The following is a 19,122-nucleotide window of genomic DNA, read 5'->3' as shown; positions in this document are numbered from 1 at the left end:
AATTTTTAATCGCGATTAATCGCATGATTTGTGTAGTTAATCGCGCGATTAATCGCTTATTAATCGCATATTTTTATTGTCTCAAACTTGAATGATTAACTGAAAAGCAGTGCATTGTATTGTATTGTATATGGAGCAGGATGCATCCGAATCTATTATTTATTACTATACTTTTATTTTTTATCCAATACATTATAAAACCAATGTTATTTATTTAATTTTCTTATACATTATATCCTCTCTGGTGTACATACACAAAGCACCCTATATTTATTATTTCCAGTGGTGTAAAGTAACTAAGTACATTTATTCAAGTACTGTACTTAAGTACAATTTTGAGGTACTTTTACTTTACTAGAGTATTAGCAGTTTTCAGTACTTACTTACTTCTACTCTACATCTCAGAGGCAAATATTGTACTTATTTTTAATTATTTGAAAACTGAAGTTACTAGTTACTATGTAGATTTTGCAAATACATGAATCACTTCAGCCCTATTTAAGTTTTGGCTATTGGAAAATAGCCGATCTACAAGCTCACAACCTATACCTCTATGCTCACAACAGGTCACGGTGCGACACAGTGAGCTTGTAGATCTGCTATTTTCTAAAGATTTTCATTCATCTTGGTGGGAGGCCTACTTTTCTTGGACGCTTTTTTTCCTCTCTGCCAAAAATAGCAGATCTACAAGCTCACAACGCGTCGCGCTGCAACACGTTGTGAGCTTGTAGATCGGCTATTTTTGGCTTATGTTCCCCCCATCTGGGGTTCATGTGGTTAATACTAATGTAATGCATAATAATGTAATGGTGTTTTATTTTTTCATTCATCTTGGCGGGGGGGCTGGGGGCTTGTCAAAGTGAGTGTATGACACTGTTAACATCAAAAGCCAGGTGCAGAAGTCCACTTTTAATGCCAAAATAAAGTCGGGTCGGACGTCCAGACTACAATACGTTCATTCAGAGGTTCGGGGGCCGGGGCTACCGTCCTAAAGTCGGCTGTAGGCTACGGTGCACGACGTATCAGCCACGGTCCGGACATGTTGTTGTAACGTCCCAAACTCATTTTGCCGTTCCGCGGTGTTTACTTTATTAATTCAGCCCAGCTTCAAGTTAATTTTGTCGGCAGTGAAGCCAAGGAAACAACACCGATACTTTGGAAGAGACACAAGTCAACTTCCAAATGCTTGTGGCCGGGAAATGAGCTTCGCAGAGCGGATAAAGTGTCAGCTCTTCGCCCTGGCCGAGTGGCCGTAACTGTCTGTGCTGTTCACTAGCTGTCGCTGCAAGTCGGTCTCCGCGCTGCGCACATGAATGTGAGACGCCGCCTTGCTTTTCTCTTTTTTTGGCTGATGGTGCGTTCAAGACGTCTCGGAAACACAGAATAGGATGAAATACAACATGACAAACCGATGTAACCATGGAATTTTGGGACACTCTTGAACGAAGTTTGAACGAAGAGAGAACGCTGTTCACAAACGCCAGAATGAACGCGTTCACAATAACGTTCATCTAGCGGATATACAGTACGTTCAGTTCACGTTCGCCCAAAATACGAACGAGTTCATGAACGATCGTTCATTGAACGATCGTTCAGGCACAACACTGCAGACCATAATATAAAGTCTTACCAAAATGTTCAACATGGAAACGATTATTGATTATCTCAACTAATTGCGGTTATCTCTATTTTCTTGTCCATGAATTAATGCACTACTACTTCATCAAGAGTGTTGCACAAAAGCAGTGAAAATATGTGATGCCCCACTCCCTTATATGGAGTATGGGAGTGTGCTCTACTAATGCTGTGCCATCTAGGTGAACAGGGTGTGGCAGTCAATGTACTAATGGCTCATTGGAGGGCACCTGGGCCCGGTGCCCCCAGAGGCTATAAAAGCCAGCCCATGAGCAGTTCAGGTTGACATCCAGAGAGAGGACTGCCGTCCTCTTCAGCTGCTCCCCATGCTGTTGTTCTGTTCTAGTTGATTATTCTTTTCATCCACACACACACACACCCTGCACTACACCAGGTTTCACTCATCCACACCTACACTACTGATTTACTGACTCTACACCTCATTCCTCTATTGCTATGATTTCCCTGTATGTTCAGTTATCTCTCAGTTGTTGGTTAGTTTATTAGTTAATAAATACTTTTGTTAAACTTTCCGTTGGTCTCCCTCCCTATTATTTGTCGTGGCAAGAGCCAGCCATGACAAATGGGGGCTCGTTCCAAAAGTGAGTATTGTTTCATTTAAAGTTATAGTATTGACCTACCGCGTCTTGTGTTAAAAGCCGGTCTGGTGGAAGTAATTGGGGTTTTCCCCGTGACGTCTCTTGTCTAGTTAGGCCAATCAGATGCGTGGGTTTGGTGGGCTTGGCTATGATGACGCGGACGTTAAACTTTTTGGCAGGACGTGCGTGTTTTGAGTTGTTTAATGTTTCGTTACCGTTAAATGGTATTTTTGGATTCCCCGTAATTTTTTTTCATTTGAAGCATGGAGTTAATTGAATATAGATGGAATATAGGTCATTTTACACACTGTTACTGAGATTAAGTATTCATATAGGAGCTGCTGCTGTTTGTCCCATGTGAGGCATAGCCACGTTTAGTGTTTAAACTTTCGTGGATTATAATTTTTTTCTTGTATTGTTTTGGTAGTGTTGGGGTGAACGCGGTAAGGGGCACGGTACGTGGCTGACAACGTGATTAATAACGGGTTGCGTTGTCCCCAACGTATATTTGGTGCATAAATACCCCCGCAATTTACCTCATGAAGAGATAGGGTTGAGTTAGAGAAGATTTACTTAGGCAGTTAGGGGACGCTCCTGAGTACTTGGTCAAAAGGTATTTCAGTGTGTTAATTAACTTATGTCCATTGTAATTCAAGTGATTTTGATAATGGCTCAAATTGGAGATTTTTTTGTGGCTCCATCTGAGACATTGTTGGATGGATGCACAAAGGAGCAAATCTATGAGATTGCAGAACACTATAAAATAGACATAGGGGATAAGAGACTCAAACCGGAGACTTTAAAAGCAATATTGTTAGTTAACCTAAAGGATTTGGATGTTTTACCGGGTGGTGAAACGGGGGAGGGAGGCGGCGCTGCGGTGCCGTTGCCGATCCAAAGCATGCAAACACAGCTTTCTTTTGAGCAGCAGAAGGAGCTGATGTTGATACAGTTAGAGATGGATAGAAACAAGCAACAGATTGAAGTGGAAAAGTTAAGGCAGACAACAGAGCAGGCAAAACATACAACAGAGCAGGCAAAACTTAGTTTACAGAGGGAGAAGTTGGAACTGGTAAGGGAAGGTAAGATGGACCAGAAGCTGTTGGTAAGTGAGGTAGGTTTAGCTTATGGACAGCGCCCTTTTGATTTAGTGAGCAGTTTGCGCTTAATGCCTAAATTTAATGAGAAAGACCCAGAAACATTTTTTTCTTTGTTTGAGAGACTAGCAGTGTCTAGAGCTTGGCCTGATGCGGATCGGACACTAATGCTGCAATGTGTTCTGACTGAAAGGGCACAGGAGGCGTACTCTGCCTTGTCCGTAACCGATAATGTAAGCTATGCCACAGTCAAATCTGCTGTTCTTAAAGCGTACGAGATGGTGCCTGAAGGTTACCGTCAGAGATTTAGGAATGGCAGAAAGGAGGACAAACAGTCATACTCCCGGTGGGAACACCTGTGAAGGCTTGTGTGATTTGATGATGTTAGAGCAGTTCAAAAATGCCATTCCGGCTCGTATAGCCACGTATATAACAGAACAACAGCATGGGGAGCAGCTGAAGAGGACGGCAGTCCTCTCTCCTCTGGATCTCAACCTGAACTGCTCATGGGCTGGCTTTTATAGCCTCCTGGAGGCACCGGGCCCAGGTGCTCTCCAATGAGCCATTGACTGCCACACCCTGTTCACCTAGAAGGCATAGCATTAGTAGAGCACACTCCAATACTCCATGTAAGGGAGTGGGGCATCACAAATAGCAGATCTACAAGTTCACAACGCGTCATTGTGAGCTTGTAGATCGGCTATTTTCACTATTTAGTTACACATAATAATTAAAAAATAAACGTTTTGGACATATGAAGGTTTCTGCCTGACGGCTACAATATAAAGCCTCCATGTTGCTTCTTCAGTTCTCACCCCTCTGGCACTAAGGACATCCTGTAGGATTTGCTGGACTCCTGGCTTCTTGTCCTTGTATTGTTCCAACAGGTAGTTCTGTCTGGCCCTCCGGATTATCTGAAAGACATAGTACAACATCGTTTCATTTTTACTTTGTCAATGTTATGTTACTTATTTGATCATTAATTGCATGTTTTTTAGTAGGATATTTATTATTATCACGCCACTTTCAGGGGAAGCTTAATGCAATTTAGACCCGTGGCTCATTCTGAAAATGCCTTCTAAATCCTAATCTAAGTTTTCTGACAAACTTAAATTTTTATTCAAAACATAAAACAAAATGTATGTTGCTGGTTATATACTGTAGAAACAAAAACAAGAAAGAATGACATAGATGTCATGATGGACGGCGCAGGCCCCCCCCCCCCCCCCCCCCCCCAAAAAGAAAATAGTTTTGGGGGTCCAAAAGCATGGGATAAAAAAAAATAAAAAAAAAGGAGGTCCGCGTCCCCGTCCCCCCCCTTAGGGGTCCCTGGAGACCCTTGGGGGTCCCTGGGGGTGACCTACAGACACGGCGAAGGAAAACTGTAAAGCCACAGCCATGCATGCAAGATGTTGCACATGAACTCTGCAGCCGCACTGAGCAGAGATGCTCATAGGCCTGCGTCCTGCGTCGCTGACGCACAATATTGTGAAAGGACGCATTCATGACACCGTCGTGGCGTCCATGGGACGCACTAGAGTTGTCACCAACAACAGAGAAAAATATAAAAATAATTCGCGATAAAATTATTAGTGCACGATAAGTATCGGCCCGATAATTATCGGTTCGATATCAGGAATTATGACGTCATCCCGATAAAACCGATAACATTAATAATAGCTCTGATAATATATAATATTTGTCAACTGTGATCTGCATGGACTCTCGGTTAGACACCGTTGTACTGGAGAAGTATAACTCTCGGTTAGACACCGTTGTACTGGAGAAGTATAACTCTCGGTTAGACACCGTTGTACTGGAGAAGTATAACTCTCGGTTAGACACCGTTGTAGTGTTGTGCTAGTGTTGTGCTAGTTACTGAAAACCAGTGACCAGTTACCAATGCCATTACTAGTTACTTCATTTAAAAGTAACTCAGTTACTTACACCAAAAACTAATGCGTTACTGTGAAAAGTAACTTTGAAGTTACTTTTAAAAAAAAGGGCTCCCATTATTGCCCTTATAGCCTTCATTTCAGTACTGTTATTGCATTGGGGAATAATACAATCTGTTGATCAACTTGACATGCATTTGCATCACTGAACTCTGCTAAGCAATGTGGTATACCAGGGGTTGCGATATAGGATTGTAACCTGCTGGTCCCAATGTCCGGAATGAATCAAATTTATCAGACATCTGATAAAAAATACCGGTCATAATTATGTTGAAGCTTTTTCGCTTCGCTTTTTCGCTTTTTCGCTTTTTCGCTCCATGTACGGAGCCATTGACTTTATAAGGTTTTAAAAAAAAACGCATTATTCGCACGAAAAAATCGCCCCGGTGTGTAACAACCTTAACACTTAGGCCTACAGCATTATATTTTGGATTGAGCTATTTGAACATGAACCATGATGAACGAGTAATATACACATTTTATATACAGTAGCAGGGTCATCTTGCACAAATACATTAATTACCTACACTACCATTTGTGCCTGGCAATCTCCTTCTCACCCATTGACTTGCATGTTAAATGATGGCGTTTCCCCTTAAAAATAATCGATCATTTCAGGAGCAAGAGCTTAAAAATCTCTCCTAAATCTAGTCAACAAGGCCTGCAGTAGGCTATGCACTGGACAAATATGCATGACATTATTTCAATACACTAAAAAACAGTGGTGGAAAGTAACTAAGTACATTTACTCAAGTACTGTACTTAAGTACAATTTTGAGGTATCGGTACTTTACTTGAGTATTTCCAATTTCCAATACTTTTACTACTACTCCACTACATCTCAGAGGCAACTATTGTACTTTTACTCCACTACATTTATTTGAAAACTTTAGTTACTAGTTACTTTTCAGATATAAATTATGATATAATGAAACATACATTAACCACTTTAACCCTATTTTATACCTAGCCGATCTACAAGCTCGATCTGCTATTTTCAAATATTTAGTACTTTTACTTTTGGTACTTTAAGTACATTTTGATGCCAATACTTTTGTACTTTTACTCAAGTAAATTTTGAATTCTGGACTTTTACTTGTAACAAGAGTATTTCTATATTGCAGTATTGGTACTTTTACTTAAGTAAAGAATTTGAGTACTTTTTCCACCACTGCTAAAAACATGGGAAATGTTAGAGGGAGTAATAGCCATGGATACACGACGGTCGACTGTCACGATGTCCTGTTCAACAAGATTTCAAATGTATAAAAATCTTTGGAAAATAGCAGATCTACAAGCTTGTAAATCTGCTATTTTCAAATGGCAGATATGTGTAGGGCTGAAGTGGTTAATGTGTGTGTTGTTTATAATATTCTAGAGCTTAATCTACAAAGTAACTAGTAACTAAAGTTTTCAAATAATTGTAGTGGAGTAAAAGTATAATATTTGCCTCTGAGATGGAGTAGAAGTAAAAGTGTTGAAAATTGGAAATACTTTCCAATACTTTACTACTACTACTACTACTACTACTACTACTACTACTACTACTACTACTAGCCTACTACTACTACTACTACTAATAATAATAATAGTAAAAAAAATACCTCAAAATTTTACTTAAAATTTTCCTAAGTACAGTACTTGAGTAAATGTAAAAAAAACAAAACAGAAAAGGCCTATTTTCATTCCAGCTAATAAAATTCACAATATCGGTTGCATATCGGTTATCGGTGACCGATATAATCCAAACCTCTCTAAAATCGGTTATCGGTATCGGTCACAAAAATCCCTATCGGTCGGACTCTAATTACCAGTGATGTTACATGAAGGCCACTGTAAGACCTTATGTCGAAGGCCATATCCTGCCATGGCTATGTACATTCAGAGGAGAAAAACAATGCATGAGGTGGCATGAAAAGGTATTAAGCATTAACATGTACATCATTGAAGCTACTTTGTGTAGACGTGAATTGAAGTAATGCTGTTGTGTGGGTGGGTCTTTAAAAGTGAAGATGGGATGTGGTTTGCTGTAGGGAGGTATTGTGCTATTGAGATTTTTTTTTTAAAATGCATGTGTGTATCTATCTATCGATCTATCTATCTATCTATCTATCTATCTATCTATCTATCTATCTATCTATCTAACCCACCACGACAACAGATAAGTCATCTAGGCTTTTTTCATTTTTGTTATTTCATGTCATATGAAAGCAGGGAATCATAGCTACAAATACTTTTGTAAATACAGTATTCAATCAAAATACAAAATAGCAGATCTACAAGCTCACAAGGCGGCGACGCGTTGTGAGCTTGTAGATCTGCTATTTCATGACACATGTTTTGTTTGTAACTAGTGTTGCCATGTATAGTAATTATAAGCGACCTCGTTCTCTGTGAAGTTGCTTGCAAATATTGCTAGTTGCTTTTTATTTGTTTTTATTATTTTGTTGTGAGCTTGTAGATCGGCTATTTCCAAATCGTCTATTTTCAAAAAGCCGATGCATATAGGTTTATAGTGCTCATATAGCCACTTACATCTTTGGGCTTGTTTTCATTGACCTGGTTGCTTATTACTCTCTCAAAAATCTGGCAACCGTGTCATAGTTTATACCACCGAAGAAGAAAATGCGGAAGTGGTCGTCTTTACAAGGCCATGAAAAAGCATAATAACGTGACTTGCGTCGATAAGTAAGTAATTAATAGCGGACAGTACTGTGTTTGGCTAAAAACAGTGTGTTTGGTAACCTCATACAAGCGCATTATTAACCAAGTTAGGCTAGCGCACGGAGGACGCACTGTTATTTTCGATTCCACTTTTACCACACATTTAACCGTATTTACTCCAATTTGCAAATGTTCTTTGTGGTTTTGATTCCTGTGGAAATTAAGATGTCATGGGAAGAATGACTTAATTTTGTGATGCGACAAACATCCGTGTTTATGTGAAACTTGTGTGTTATTGCAAAGGAATTCCACGAGTGGTCTTGCACATGCGCAGTAAAGTTGTTTACATCTGAAAGAGCATTTCATCCCAGCATATGAGAACGACTGCACGTTGAATGCGAGCTGGTAAACAATTGTGCATGGAAAATTGTCATTTTGTGTGTTATTTTATTATACATGTTGTTTGCGTAGTTTTAATAGTATTTTCCATTTGTGTGTTTTCTGTTTACAGTTAAATAACCTACTTCTACTGCAACAGCATCTTACAATGCTTATCTTTAGCACCCACTTTAAGGAGAGCTAATGTGTGTAGTTTGTCTTGGGCTGGCTGAGGCTATCAGATACTGTACCAAGTATTAGTAGTTTAGTAACCATGTGTGTTTATGTGTGTGTGTGTGTGTGTGTGTGTGTGTGTGTGTGTGTGTGTGTGTGTGTGTGTGTGTGTGTGTGTGTGTGTGTGTGTGTGTGTGTGTGTGTGTTAATAAATTACCAAAAGTCAGTATCGGTTTTGCGTGTTTTTATGTGTAGTTGTTGTGTTGTAGTTTGAGTGTTTTACGCCAAATCTACTACGTGTATTCGTCCCTGGACCGAAGGGAATAGCTTGAGTTAGGTTGAGCTCAGATATCGGTACAGTTATTTAACAGTCAGCCCGTGCGACGAGGAAAGTACGGAGATTGGTGTTGTTCACGTGAGGAGTGCTAGGCTAGCTCGACGTCGTGGGTCTCTTGTCGACGAGCGTCGTGGGAGAGGCGAAACGTAATCATCTCTGCCAAACCAACCCCCACGAGACGAGAGGGAGTTCGGTTCCGAGTCGGACAAGCAACGTGGAGGACGTGCGGGAGAGCCAGCTGTTCATCAAAGAGCTGTGCAGAGCGGAGCGACCCATTCCGAGAGGAGGACGCGCTCGGTTGGCCGACAACAATTACCAAAGCAACATCATCATCAAAGAAATGTGTGCTTTTGCAATGTGTGATTTTTGCATTTGACTGTGCTGTTGTCGGACGATGAGACGAATTAGTTTAGAACTGTGCATGATAGCACTGAAGGCTAACAATATTAAAATATTCTGTTACAAATGGTCCGGAATTCCACATGTAGCCTACTAGAGTTTCACAAGTACAAAAGTATTGGCTTCATAATGTACGTAAAGTATCAAATGTAAAAGTAGTCATTATGCACAATGTCCCATTTTCAAGTGGTAACATGTAGCCTAGCCTATAAAAAATATGTTTTAAACTGCCCATGTACAAGCTGACCTCATGGCACCAAAGCTAATTGTGTGTACGGGTATTTCAAGGGCTGGCAGAGAATAACGCTTAGTTTGTCGTAGTTTAAGTTGCGTTGTCAGCTCCACATCTGCTATTTGCAAACATTTTTGTACTTTGGGTACTGTAAGCCCATTTAAATACTAATAGTTTTACTGAAGCACATTATTATCTCCGAATCCTTTCTCATCATGCAGTACTTGTACATTGCAGTATTGATACTTGTACTTAAGTAAAACATTCGATCACTTCTTTCCACCATGCCATTTCATTTATATTTGAATCACGCCAGTTTGCAATGCAATTCATAACTAAAGGTCTATAAACCTGTGTGATATAGTGACGTTATGAAGTACTGCTAACTGGGAAAGCAGCCCGTCCAGCAGGGGCCATTCACACACTCTCTATGTTGTCTTGACAATGACGTTGGCTGTAGTACCCCGGATGCGATGTTACAAACAGCTGACCTGAATGTTGTGGTTGTCCTATGCTAAACAACACATACAGTAACGTAAAAAGGAATACATAGGTTTGATGACAGGAAATGCATTTATATACTATTGCTATAAAACAACAAAGCTAGCCTAAATGTTTAAGGTGACATTACACTTATGCTATTGTGCTCCACTATGTTTTCACATTTCAATGTGTAAACATACAGATGCATTTACTATGTCCATGTGTATGATGCGACAGATTGAATAGCATGTTATTGACTTCATTGATGCAAAACATTTTGTATAAGTGATTAATGTCCCTGAATGGGTTTGAGCCTTATTGTTGTTGTAATGTGTGAACATGATGGCGCTCACAAATTGTGCATTTTGAGACTCGGGCGGAATGCAGTGATTCCGTGCCGCCACGTTAATATTGGAGCGTCGGGTTTATATCCTTAACCCAGCCAGGTTGTGTAGCCTACATAACTCTCTATGACATAACTCCATAACATAGGACAAGCTACTGTAAGTTTGCAGACCTCACTGTCCATGAAAAGAATGTCGGGGCTCCCGAAAATTATCTCGCAGAATCGCTGCTGCGCTGAAAATAGCAGATCCACAAGCTCACAACGCGTTGCAATGGGACCTGTAATGAGCTTGTAGATCTGCTATTTTCAAATAGCCAACGCAGCCATGCAGATCTGCAAGCTTAACCGAGTGACTGTTAAAGCAGTTTGTTTAAATTACTTTATAAAATGTTATATTTTCACAGGGATTATTTATTAGTGTAGATATACATTTTGGAGTGGATATATGTGTCCAGATGCCTGTCAGACCGTCTGCTCCGCAGGTCTAGAATGGAATAAACGGGCGCAGGCAACGTCAACAACTGGTCTCGACCAGACGTGAGATCTCAGCGTAAAGTAGGATGAAGGCCACGTCAGGATATATTGATAAATGCCGAAAGGTGCGGTGATATCGCCGTACGTTCATTATTCGGGCTGCACCGCGTTGATAAATGAGGGCCACTGTGCCTTCCTTCCGCCAGACAGCTTTTTGTGTATTTACTATGAATATCGCCCCTATACTTAAGGCTGACAAATAACGTAATACACATCCATTCTCTCTACGTCCTGCTTGTCTGGAGGATGTTGGGTCTTTTGAGCAATTGAGCCAATGTGTATTCTCAGAATCCCATTTCACACTCGAGTGTGAAATGTGTCTGTCTGTGTCCCTCATTCACAGAACCGGTTTTCTACGTCATGACATAAGCGCACAATATAAACAGCACACACATGTCCTGGCCTCGTTCTCTTCATTTTTGATTGTTGAGACAGCAGAGAGGCAGCAATGGCACCAGCGTAAAAAAAAAAGTTTGTCCAGAGCAAACTCATCGACGCGAGGACGCCTAAACGAACGGTAGCCACCGCGATCGACCGCCTAAACCACTTTCAGGACAAGCTGCTTCAGGCTGCAGCATCAGTCCTGCTTGGTAAAATAAAGGCTGAACTCAGTGGACATTGGACAATATTTTGCAATAGGCCTACTCGCGTATAAAGATTTCCCGCTTTCCAAACGGGAACTAGTTGCAGTTTGTATTCGATTCATGGAGGATGGAGGACTCATCAAAGAGCGGGCAGTGGAATTTATTGACACCGCGGATTTAACTGCACGGTGCATCACAAAGCGCTCCTAAAAGAAACCAATCATCTACCAACTATTGTAGGCTACCCGTGTCTAAGCTAAAACATAAACATGTAGGTCGCCTACATAGGCTACTTTGGTAAATAAATCTGGTTATTTGAAGAGGAGGTTATTCAACTCTCCAGCTGTCTATCTGCGACTCTCTCCCCCCCTTGCGCTTCAACTACATGCAAAAAGGCCGTTCGCAGCTCGCGATGCTTAAATGAAGAAATGTGCACGGAAAATCATCTAAAACTATGCGAAATGAACCCCAAAAAAATATCAAAAATAAAAGCGGGGCTTTATTGTGGCTTAAATAGATTCAAGTCGACACTTATTAATGTTTTGGTGCATTCTATAATTTAATACAAAATTCTGATGCCTCTCTGCAGAGTGATACTGCATGAAGAACTCAGTGTGTAGAGGGGAGGGCGGGGCTTTAGGCTGCGCGGACACTGGTGTTGGAACAATGGCGGCGGTGCAAACATGTTCAGATGTGAGAGGGGGCATGTTCAGACCTGAGAGGGGGCGTGAGAGGGGGCGTCTCCCTGCATGAAGCCAGCAACCAATCGGTGTTTGGAGCAAAGAGGGGGCGTCGCCCTGCATGAAGCCAAGTTGCAGCAACCAATCGGTGGCAACGAAGCAATGACGACGCGTTCCAGACCCTTTTTTAGCAAGACCGCCCACTTTTTCCCACAAACAGAGAGTCCCTGACCAAATCACGCCCCGTTACGCCCCTTTTTCGCCTAAGCCACCTCCTCTCTTTATATACCTCGAGAGGTTAACTCCCACATACCTCACTTGCCTTTCATCTCTCTCCATAGAGGACGGCTCGCTTCGCTTGAGCCGTCCTAAAAAGGACACAGAGGCATTCCCAGCTTGAAACAACATATACTGTAGGTGTAACAGGTGTAAATTGGTAGTGGCTCTCAAACTGGCACTGGGACCCCCAGGGGTCCTTGAGGGGGTAGCATCACAATCAGTTTAACCACTTTAATGCCTTTGGCTATTTGAAAACAGCCAATCTACATGCTATTTTCAAAAAATGTGACAAATTGTGGGAAGAAAATATATATATTTTTTTTAAGAGACGTCAAAAGACGTCATTGGCGGTGTGGGCTTACTAAAAACAGCCGTGAAAAGGCGTCATTGGCAGTGAATGAGTTAATATTGCATCACACTCTGTTTAACATCCAACGCTATATATACAAAGGCTATTTGAAAAATGCCAATCTACAAGCTCACAGCGCGTCATTTTGGGTGCTTGTACATCTTCTATTTTCAAAATATCGTGAAAGCTTTTTAAAAGTTTGGAATCTTTTTTAAACATTTTAACTTGTGTGGGGTCTCTGGCACAACATATTTTCAGATGGGGATCCGTGGTCAACGTGTTCATTTGCCGCCGGGGTCCTTGACATGAAAGTGTTTGAGAAACACTGGCTTAACCCATTAAGTAAGACCTGGCTGAGGCTGATCTACAAGTACCTTCTACATCTTAACAGTTTTGTGAAAAACGTATGTTGCTATATCAGTGGTGCTCAAACTTTTTCATGTCAAGGACCGCCAAAATTAGGGACGTGAAACGACTCATATTTTGTGAGTCGACGTGTCGAGGGCAATAATCGATGTGTCGATCGATTTTTTTTTAATTTATTTGTTTTTCTGCGCAGCAGTTAAGTGGAGAGCCAAATTGAGGTTTCCTTTAAGCGCCACTACTTCTGCAGCCTCACCCATCATGTTTAGAATGTCTATCAAATGATAATAAAAATGAGACTTTATTTTGTAAACATGTGTTTATTAAACACACTTGTTTAATCCGTAGGCTACAGCAGCCTAACTAACAAGGCTGACGTTTGACAAATTAGAATAATGTCAGACTGAGCTCTCCGTCCCGATGCCAAATAATAATAGTAACACATTCAACAATATGTAGCTATATGGGGCCTCTTATAAACTTTTATAACATCTTACGGACCGTTTGGTAACCTCAGCGAGGTGCTCGCCCTAAAACACGGTCGCCCCGGATCAAATCCGGCGGACGCCAGGTACTCCTACATGTAACCTCAGTAAACAAATGGGGGCGAGTGTGTTTTGGGGCGATCGTTCCGGTTACCTCAGCGTACAGTACGTTCTCTCTCTCTGCGCGCTGTCATTGTTTGGCGTCAGGGCATGGTATATTCTGAAAATGTCATCAGCTCACAAAAGCTTTTCCCCTCGAGTCTCGACAACGCTACGCTAATAGTAGGCATAATATCTTCGTCTATCATCTTGGCTGTCAAATCCGTGATCTTTTCTGTCAGTCATCACAATGGCGAGGTTTCACAGTGAAGTCTGACGTTCTGTTTTGCTTGGCTGAAGGGGCTTTTGGGACCGGGTGTCTCGCTTTAATGTGATTTGACATCACTGATGTTGACGACGGGTGACACGCATACTTTGTGCTGCACAATTTCCATGGCACTGTTTTATCCCACACCTCATGCTGCCATTTCCAAGCGGGCCCAAGCATACACAAGCAGGACTAGCCAACACGCACACGACCATGCAGACCGAACAAACACAGACAGACACGCACCGTTCCACTCTCATTTGGAAAATAATTTTGAACTGTCTATTTTGGAAAACAATAACGTTTATATTAATGTTTTTGAACAAGCCATTACAAAATATATATAAATACAAAAATGTATATATACCGTAAATCCTCTAATAGTAACCTCTATTCAATTAAAAGCCGTCTCTCTATTAATGACCGGGGGCGCTGTTGAAAAAAGCACGTAAAAGCCTCCTTTCCATTACAAGCCGAGCCTGAATTACAAGCCTTAAGTCCTTAGAGGGCGCTGTTTACTAAAATACCCCGTGAACCGCCCGTGACCCCATACTTCCTTACCGGTATATGGAACGCGCGCACGACATCACAACAAAACACAACAGTAGAGAAAGCATGGCGACGACAGGTACTACGGCGAAAAAACACAGGCGCAAGTTTGATGTTAAGTTTAAAGAGGACAAATCAGATATTCGAAAAAAACAAAAGAATGAGCTGATGGCAGCCGACAATAAAAGATCACGTCTAACTGGAGGAGGGAGAAAAAAAGTTAGCGAGGAGCTGGAGACACAACTTACAGAGTGGATTCATACAATGCGCGACAAACACAACAGAGTGTCAAGGAAAATGATACAAATCAAGGCTAAGGAAATCTACCCAACAGTGAGTGACGGAGGAAAGGCGTTTGTGGTCAGCGCAATGGCCTCTCACTGAGACGACGCACCACCATGGCACAGAAAGACCCAGATAAACTCATTGAGAAACTGGTTTCGTTTGTTGACTACGTTGGCAAGGCTGTCAGCTCTAAAGGGATTTTAGAGAAGGACATCATTGCAATGGATGAGACTGCCGTTTGGTTCGATATGGTGTCTCCCACTACTGTCGATGCCATAGGCACAAAGAGTGTGTCCCTGAAAACAACAGGACACGAAAAAAGCCACCTCACCATTGTCCTTGCTGCCAAGGCTGACGGCACTAAACTCAAGCCGTATATCGTCTTCAAAGGGGCTATCCGTGAAGTGAAGGTAATGAGGGAACAGATCACCAGAGCAGTGGTCGCCACATCTAAGAATGGCTGGATGAATGATGATCTCACTAAAGATTGGCTCAAGTCAGTGGTGGGACAATTCAGTTTCACCCCACGCCTCCTGGTGTGGGACGCATACCGTTGCCACATCAGTGTCGCTACCAAAGCTGAGCTGAAAGGCTACAAGATGACAACCGCAGTGATTCCGGGAGGCTGCACAAAATATGTCCAAGCACCTGATGTGATGTGGAATCAGCCCTTCAAGGCGAGTCTACACGAGTCCTACAATCAGTGGATGGCTGGAGACGTAGACAAGCAATACACGACCGGAGGTAACCCGAAAGCCCCCGCTCGCCGCCTGCTTGTGGACTGGGTGCTCACTGCATGGGACAAGCTGGACAAAGATCTGATCATAAAGTCTTTCAAAGTTTGTGGACAGACCGTGAATCCTGACGGGAGTGAAGACGATCGCATCCTCTGCTTCAGGGAGGGACAGCCCTGCGCCGCAGGACGAGAGGCCCTGTCCCAACTCCGACAGCAAGAGGAAGAGAACAGGCTTGCAGCCGAGGAAGAGGAAGATGAAGACGAGCTGTTTAACAACGAACTTGTTGTACTGGATGACGACGATAAGGACAATACTGCTAGCGGGGAGGATAGTGATACCAGTAGTGAGTTTTTTGGATTTGAGTGACCTGTAAATGTTTTGTCTGTCCCCTTCCTTCCTCCCCCTCTCTCTCTCCCTATGTCTGTCTTATTGTGAATGTACCCCTCAGTTGAAGTTAGAACTTGCAGTTAAATTGATCACTGTTGCACTGTTTTGTTATTATAGGAAATACCATACGGTATCTTATTTTTATTTTTGTTATTTTATTATTTGCAGCTGAACTTGACTGTTATTACTTTACTACTGTAGTCTAGATAACTGTGTAAGCCTAGATACAGGTATTTGAATGTGCAATACATAGGATGGACCACATATTTTTTTTTTTTTTTTGCACAAGTTTATTTGACCACTGTTGCACTGTGTTGATGTTATTATGGTATTTACCATAGGCAATAAATAAGGTATATTTTGTTTTTGTTATACAGTATTCTGGCTGTGCAGTAAATACTGTACCATATACATGGTATGGTGTTAATGTTTACCAAGAGAGTGAGACTACCTCAGAATTGTTTATACCAGTTGTGATTGCACTATTTTACTCAGGTAAAGTTACTTGATTTAACTTTGAACAAGTTTAAATGACCTGTAAATGCACTGTTTATTTCATACAGTACTTGGTTTCAATAAATTAACACAGTACATTTTACTGGGTTCAAAATTACACAAAATGTCGATTTTTTCATTCTGGTCTGTTTGAAAAATGGAAATATAGGCCTCTCTCTTATACATGCCTCCTTTCAATAAAAGCCCGGTACCCACTACAGTTGAAGCAAATACAAGCCCGGGCTACTATAAGAGGATTTACGGTATATATCTTTTTTTTTTAATTAAAAAAAAAACTATTTTCGAGACGAAAATGATATGCATTTGGCCGCGGACCGTCATCTCAACATATTTTGTTCCAGGGACCCCCCAGAAGCAACGATTTAAAAATGTTAGTTGAAAAAAACATATTTATTCAAAGATTTGCACACATTTTCAAGATTTTCTCATAGTGCATCACTTCGTGTCGCACTATGAGCCTGTAGATCTAACATTTATGAATAGCCAAAGTATAAAATAAAACTTTGCGAACCAATGGGCTATATATATAGCTAAAATCTAAAATGACACAGATGCTTTCCCGGGTTATAATGGGTTATGGGAAAACAGGATTTAAGGAGTAGTTCACCCAACAAATGACTTATTTTCTATCAAATACACACCCCATGAAGCCTGGACTTCATGGAGATTTTTTAGTTTGTGTCGCATTCCTAATATTTTGATGACCGGGTCATCGGTCAACAGGGGACTAGGACTCCTACCAGAGACTCTGCCGGTCATCAAATTATTGACTCAGGAATGCGACAAAACCTCCATTAACACATTGACTGCCAGTCGCGTAGATCTACGCGAACCGATTAAAAGCCGCCACGTGCCAATCGCGTAGCCTACGCGAACTGTTTACATATTGAAAACCCATGTTAATTCGAAAAAGTGCACTTTCCGGATTTTTGTTTTTACCCCTTCCGGTTCCAGGGGCCGACCGGAAACGAAATAAAACTGGTTCCGTTTTTTTCGTTCCCATCCGTTTCCTGTCTAGGAATCAACTTTGGAGTCGATTATCTCGGCTGCTGTTTTTCTCTCCACATCGCACAGGCTAACGTAATCGGCTGTAACTTCAAAATGGCGGAACGGATCGGGTCGCAGTTTTCACTGCTTGCTTCACACGGATCCCGTGTTTGTGTCGAACCAAATGAACGCAAGTTTTTACCGTATTTAGCGGGGTCTATGGCGACATGAAGAAAACAAAAAAACAACAATAAAAGCTTGGCACTGGTAAGTACATTATGAGATTTTTAAGAATTCTGACAATTTTTTCAAGAACGGCAGAATATTTATCTCCAGTATGATCGATCCCCTGATGGTTGCTAATCACAGAGGAAATCACTGTGCTTACTTGAAAAAGTATGTATGTCTTTAGAATGCTTTATTCTTCATGCTTTATTCTTTATTCTTCATGCCAAAATCTATTACAACAGTGGCAAACCTCAAATAAAATATATATGTGCCCAACATTTGTCAACACATATATATTAAAAAAAAAAAAAAAAAAGTCAAACGATGTATTGCTTGTAGCCTATGCATAATATAGAGTGTGTTTGCCAGTGGGCCATCTCAGCCAAAGTGTCACGTAATAAATAATGAAAATAGGCTATCATGCCTTAATGAAAATGCGGAGGGACTGACGCACCTCCAGTGTCCGTGCCGCGGTATTAATTTGTAGGCTAATAGTCAACTGTAGGCTACTCTACTGTATATTGATCACATGAACGCCACCACACAACAGCCTAATAAATCTTACCATCTGATGAGGAAACTAATAGTGGATGAAAGCTGTGTCCAGAAGATCTATTCCCCATTCCGACGTAGGACAGTGATATATTAATCCAAAAATAACTAATTTAATCAATAAGTAATCAATAAGCTCTGGTCCATAATCGGATAGCAGCGTTCCACTTGTATGCTGGATTTCATCATCTTTTTACCTTGGTAAAGGTGCGCAATGTTCATCAGAAAAGGCTCATATAATATCCTTTCCACGTTTTATTAGCTTTTTATTTGGTAATGGGGTTAAACCTTGTAAACTTCTTTATTCTCATTACACATGAGAGCATTTATTACGTGATCCGCTTCCAGACAGAACAGTAAGTTGTCAAGGCGATGCGACGCCGCATGTGTTATCTTTATTCTTTAGACGGCGGAGTTGAACTGCAAACTTGCATCAGCGTTGCCAGATGTTGTGAGAGAAATAAGCAACCAGATCTAGGAAAACAAGCCCAAAAGAAGCAACTGGCACTTAGGCCATTATAAGCACTTTAATTAAACCGTTGTGAGCTTGTAGATCTGCTATTTTCAAAAGAAAATCTTGAAATACAATGTGGAATATTTGGAAGATTTTTTAAGCATTCTAACAACACAAATCTGGTAAGGGGCTCCAGCTGGCACAACACATTTTCAGATGGGGCTTATAGGGATAAATTAGCCTACATATTAACTTGGGGGTCCATGACATAAAAATATTTGAGAACCACCGGTTAAAATAATTGAACAATTGTGAAGCAAGCCCAAATAATGAACTACACTTTAGAAACAAGCCCCCCCAAAAAACGCACCCAACAGCTACCAATATTTACAAGCAACTTTACAGAAAAATATGCCCAAATTCGCTTATAATACGCGGACATGGCAACACTGTTTAGCACGGTTCAGCACGGTGACGTTGAAGTTGG

The 19,122-nt window shown here is 41.2% G+C and overlaps 1 protein-coding gene and 1 long non-coding RNA gene across 4 annotated transcripts in view; one reads left to right on the top strand and one right to left on the bottom strand.

Annotated features, from left to right (window-relative positions):
• Window positions 1–19,122, bottom strand: part of LOC311041813 (cysteine--tRNA ligase, cytoplasmic-like) — a 79,074-nt gene that overhangs the window by 28,876 nt on the left and 31,076 nt on the right. For 2 of the 3 annotated variants that reach the window (XM_084052299.1, XM_084052298.1), the window contains one exon: window positions 4,147–4,245. The exons of the other annotated variant lie outside the window; for it this stretch is intronic. In XM_084052299.1, the coding sequence (XP_083908425.1) occupies window positions 4,147–4,245 (99 nt within the window). The remainder of the gene's footprint in view (window positions 1–4,146; window positions 4,246–19,122) is intronic. 3 annotated transcript variants of the gene reach the window in all.
• LOC311041869 lies at window positions 18,645–18,990 on the top strand. Its single transcript, XR_014600440.1, has 2 exons — window positions 18,645–18,722; window positions 18,753–18,990. It is a non-coding gene; the product is annotated as an uncharacterized lncRNA (long non-coding RNA).

The sequence above is a fragment of the Gymnoscopelus microlampas genome (assembly GCF_963454915.1).
Source record: "Gymnoscopelus microlampas genome assembly, chromosome: 1".
In the NCBI taxonomy this organism is placed as follows: domain Eukaryota; kingdom Metazoa; phylum Chordata; class Actinopteri; order Myctophiformes; family Myctophidae; genus Gymnoscopelus; species Gymnoscopelus microlampas.
This window is presented reverse-complemented; position numbering and strand designations above follow the sequence as displayed.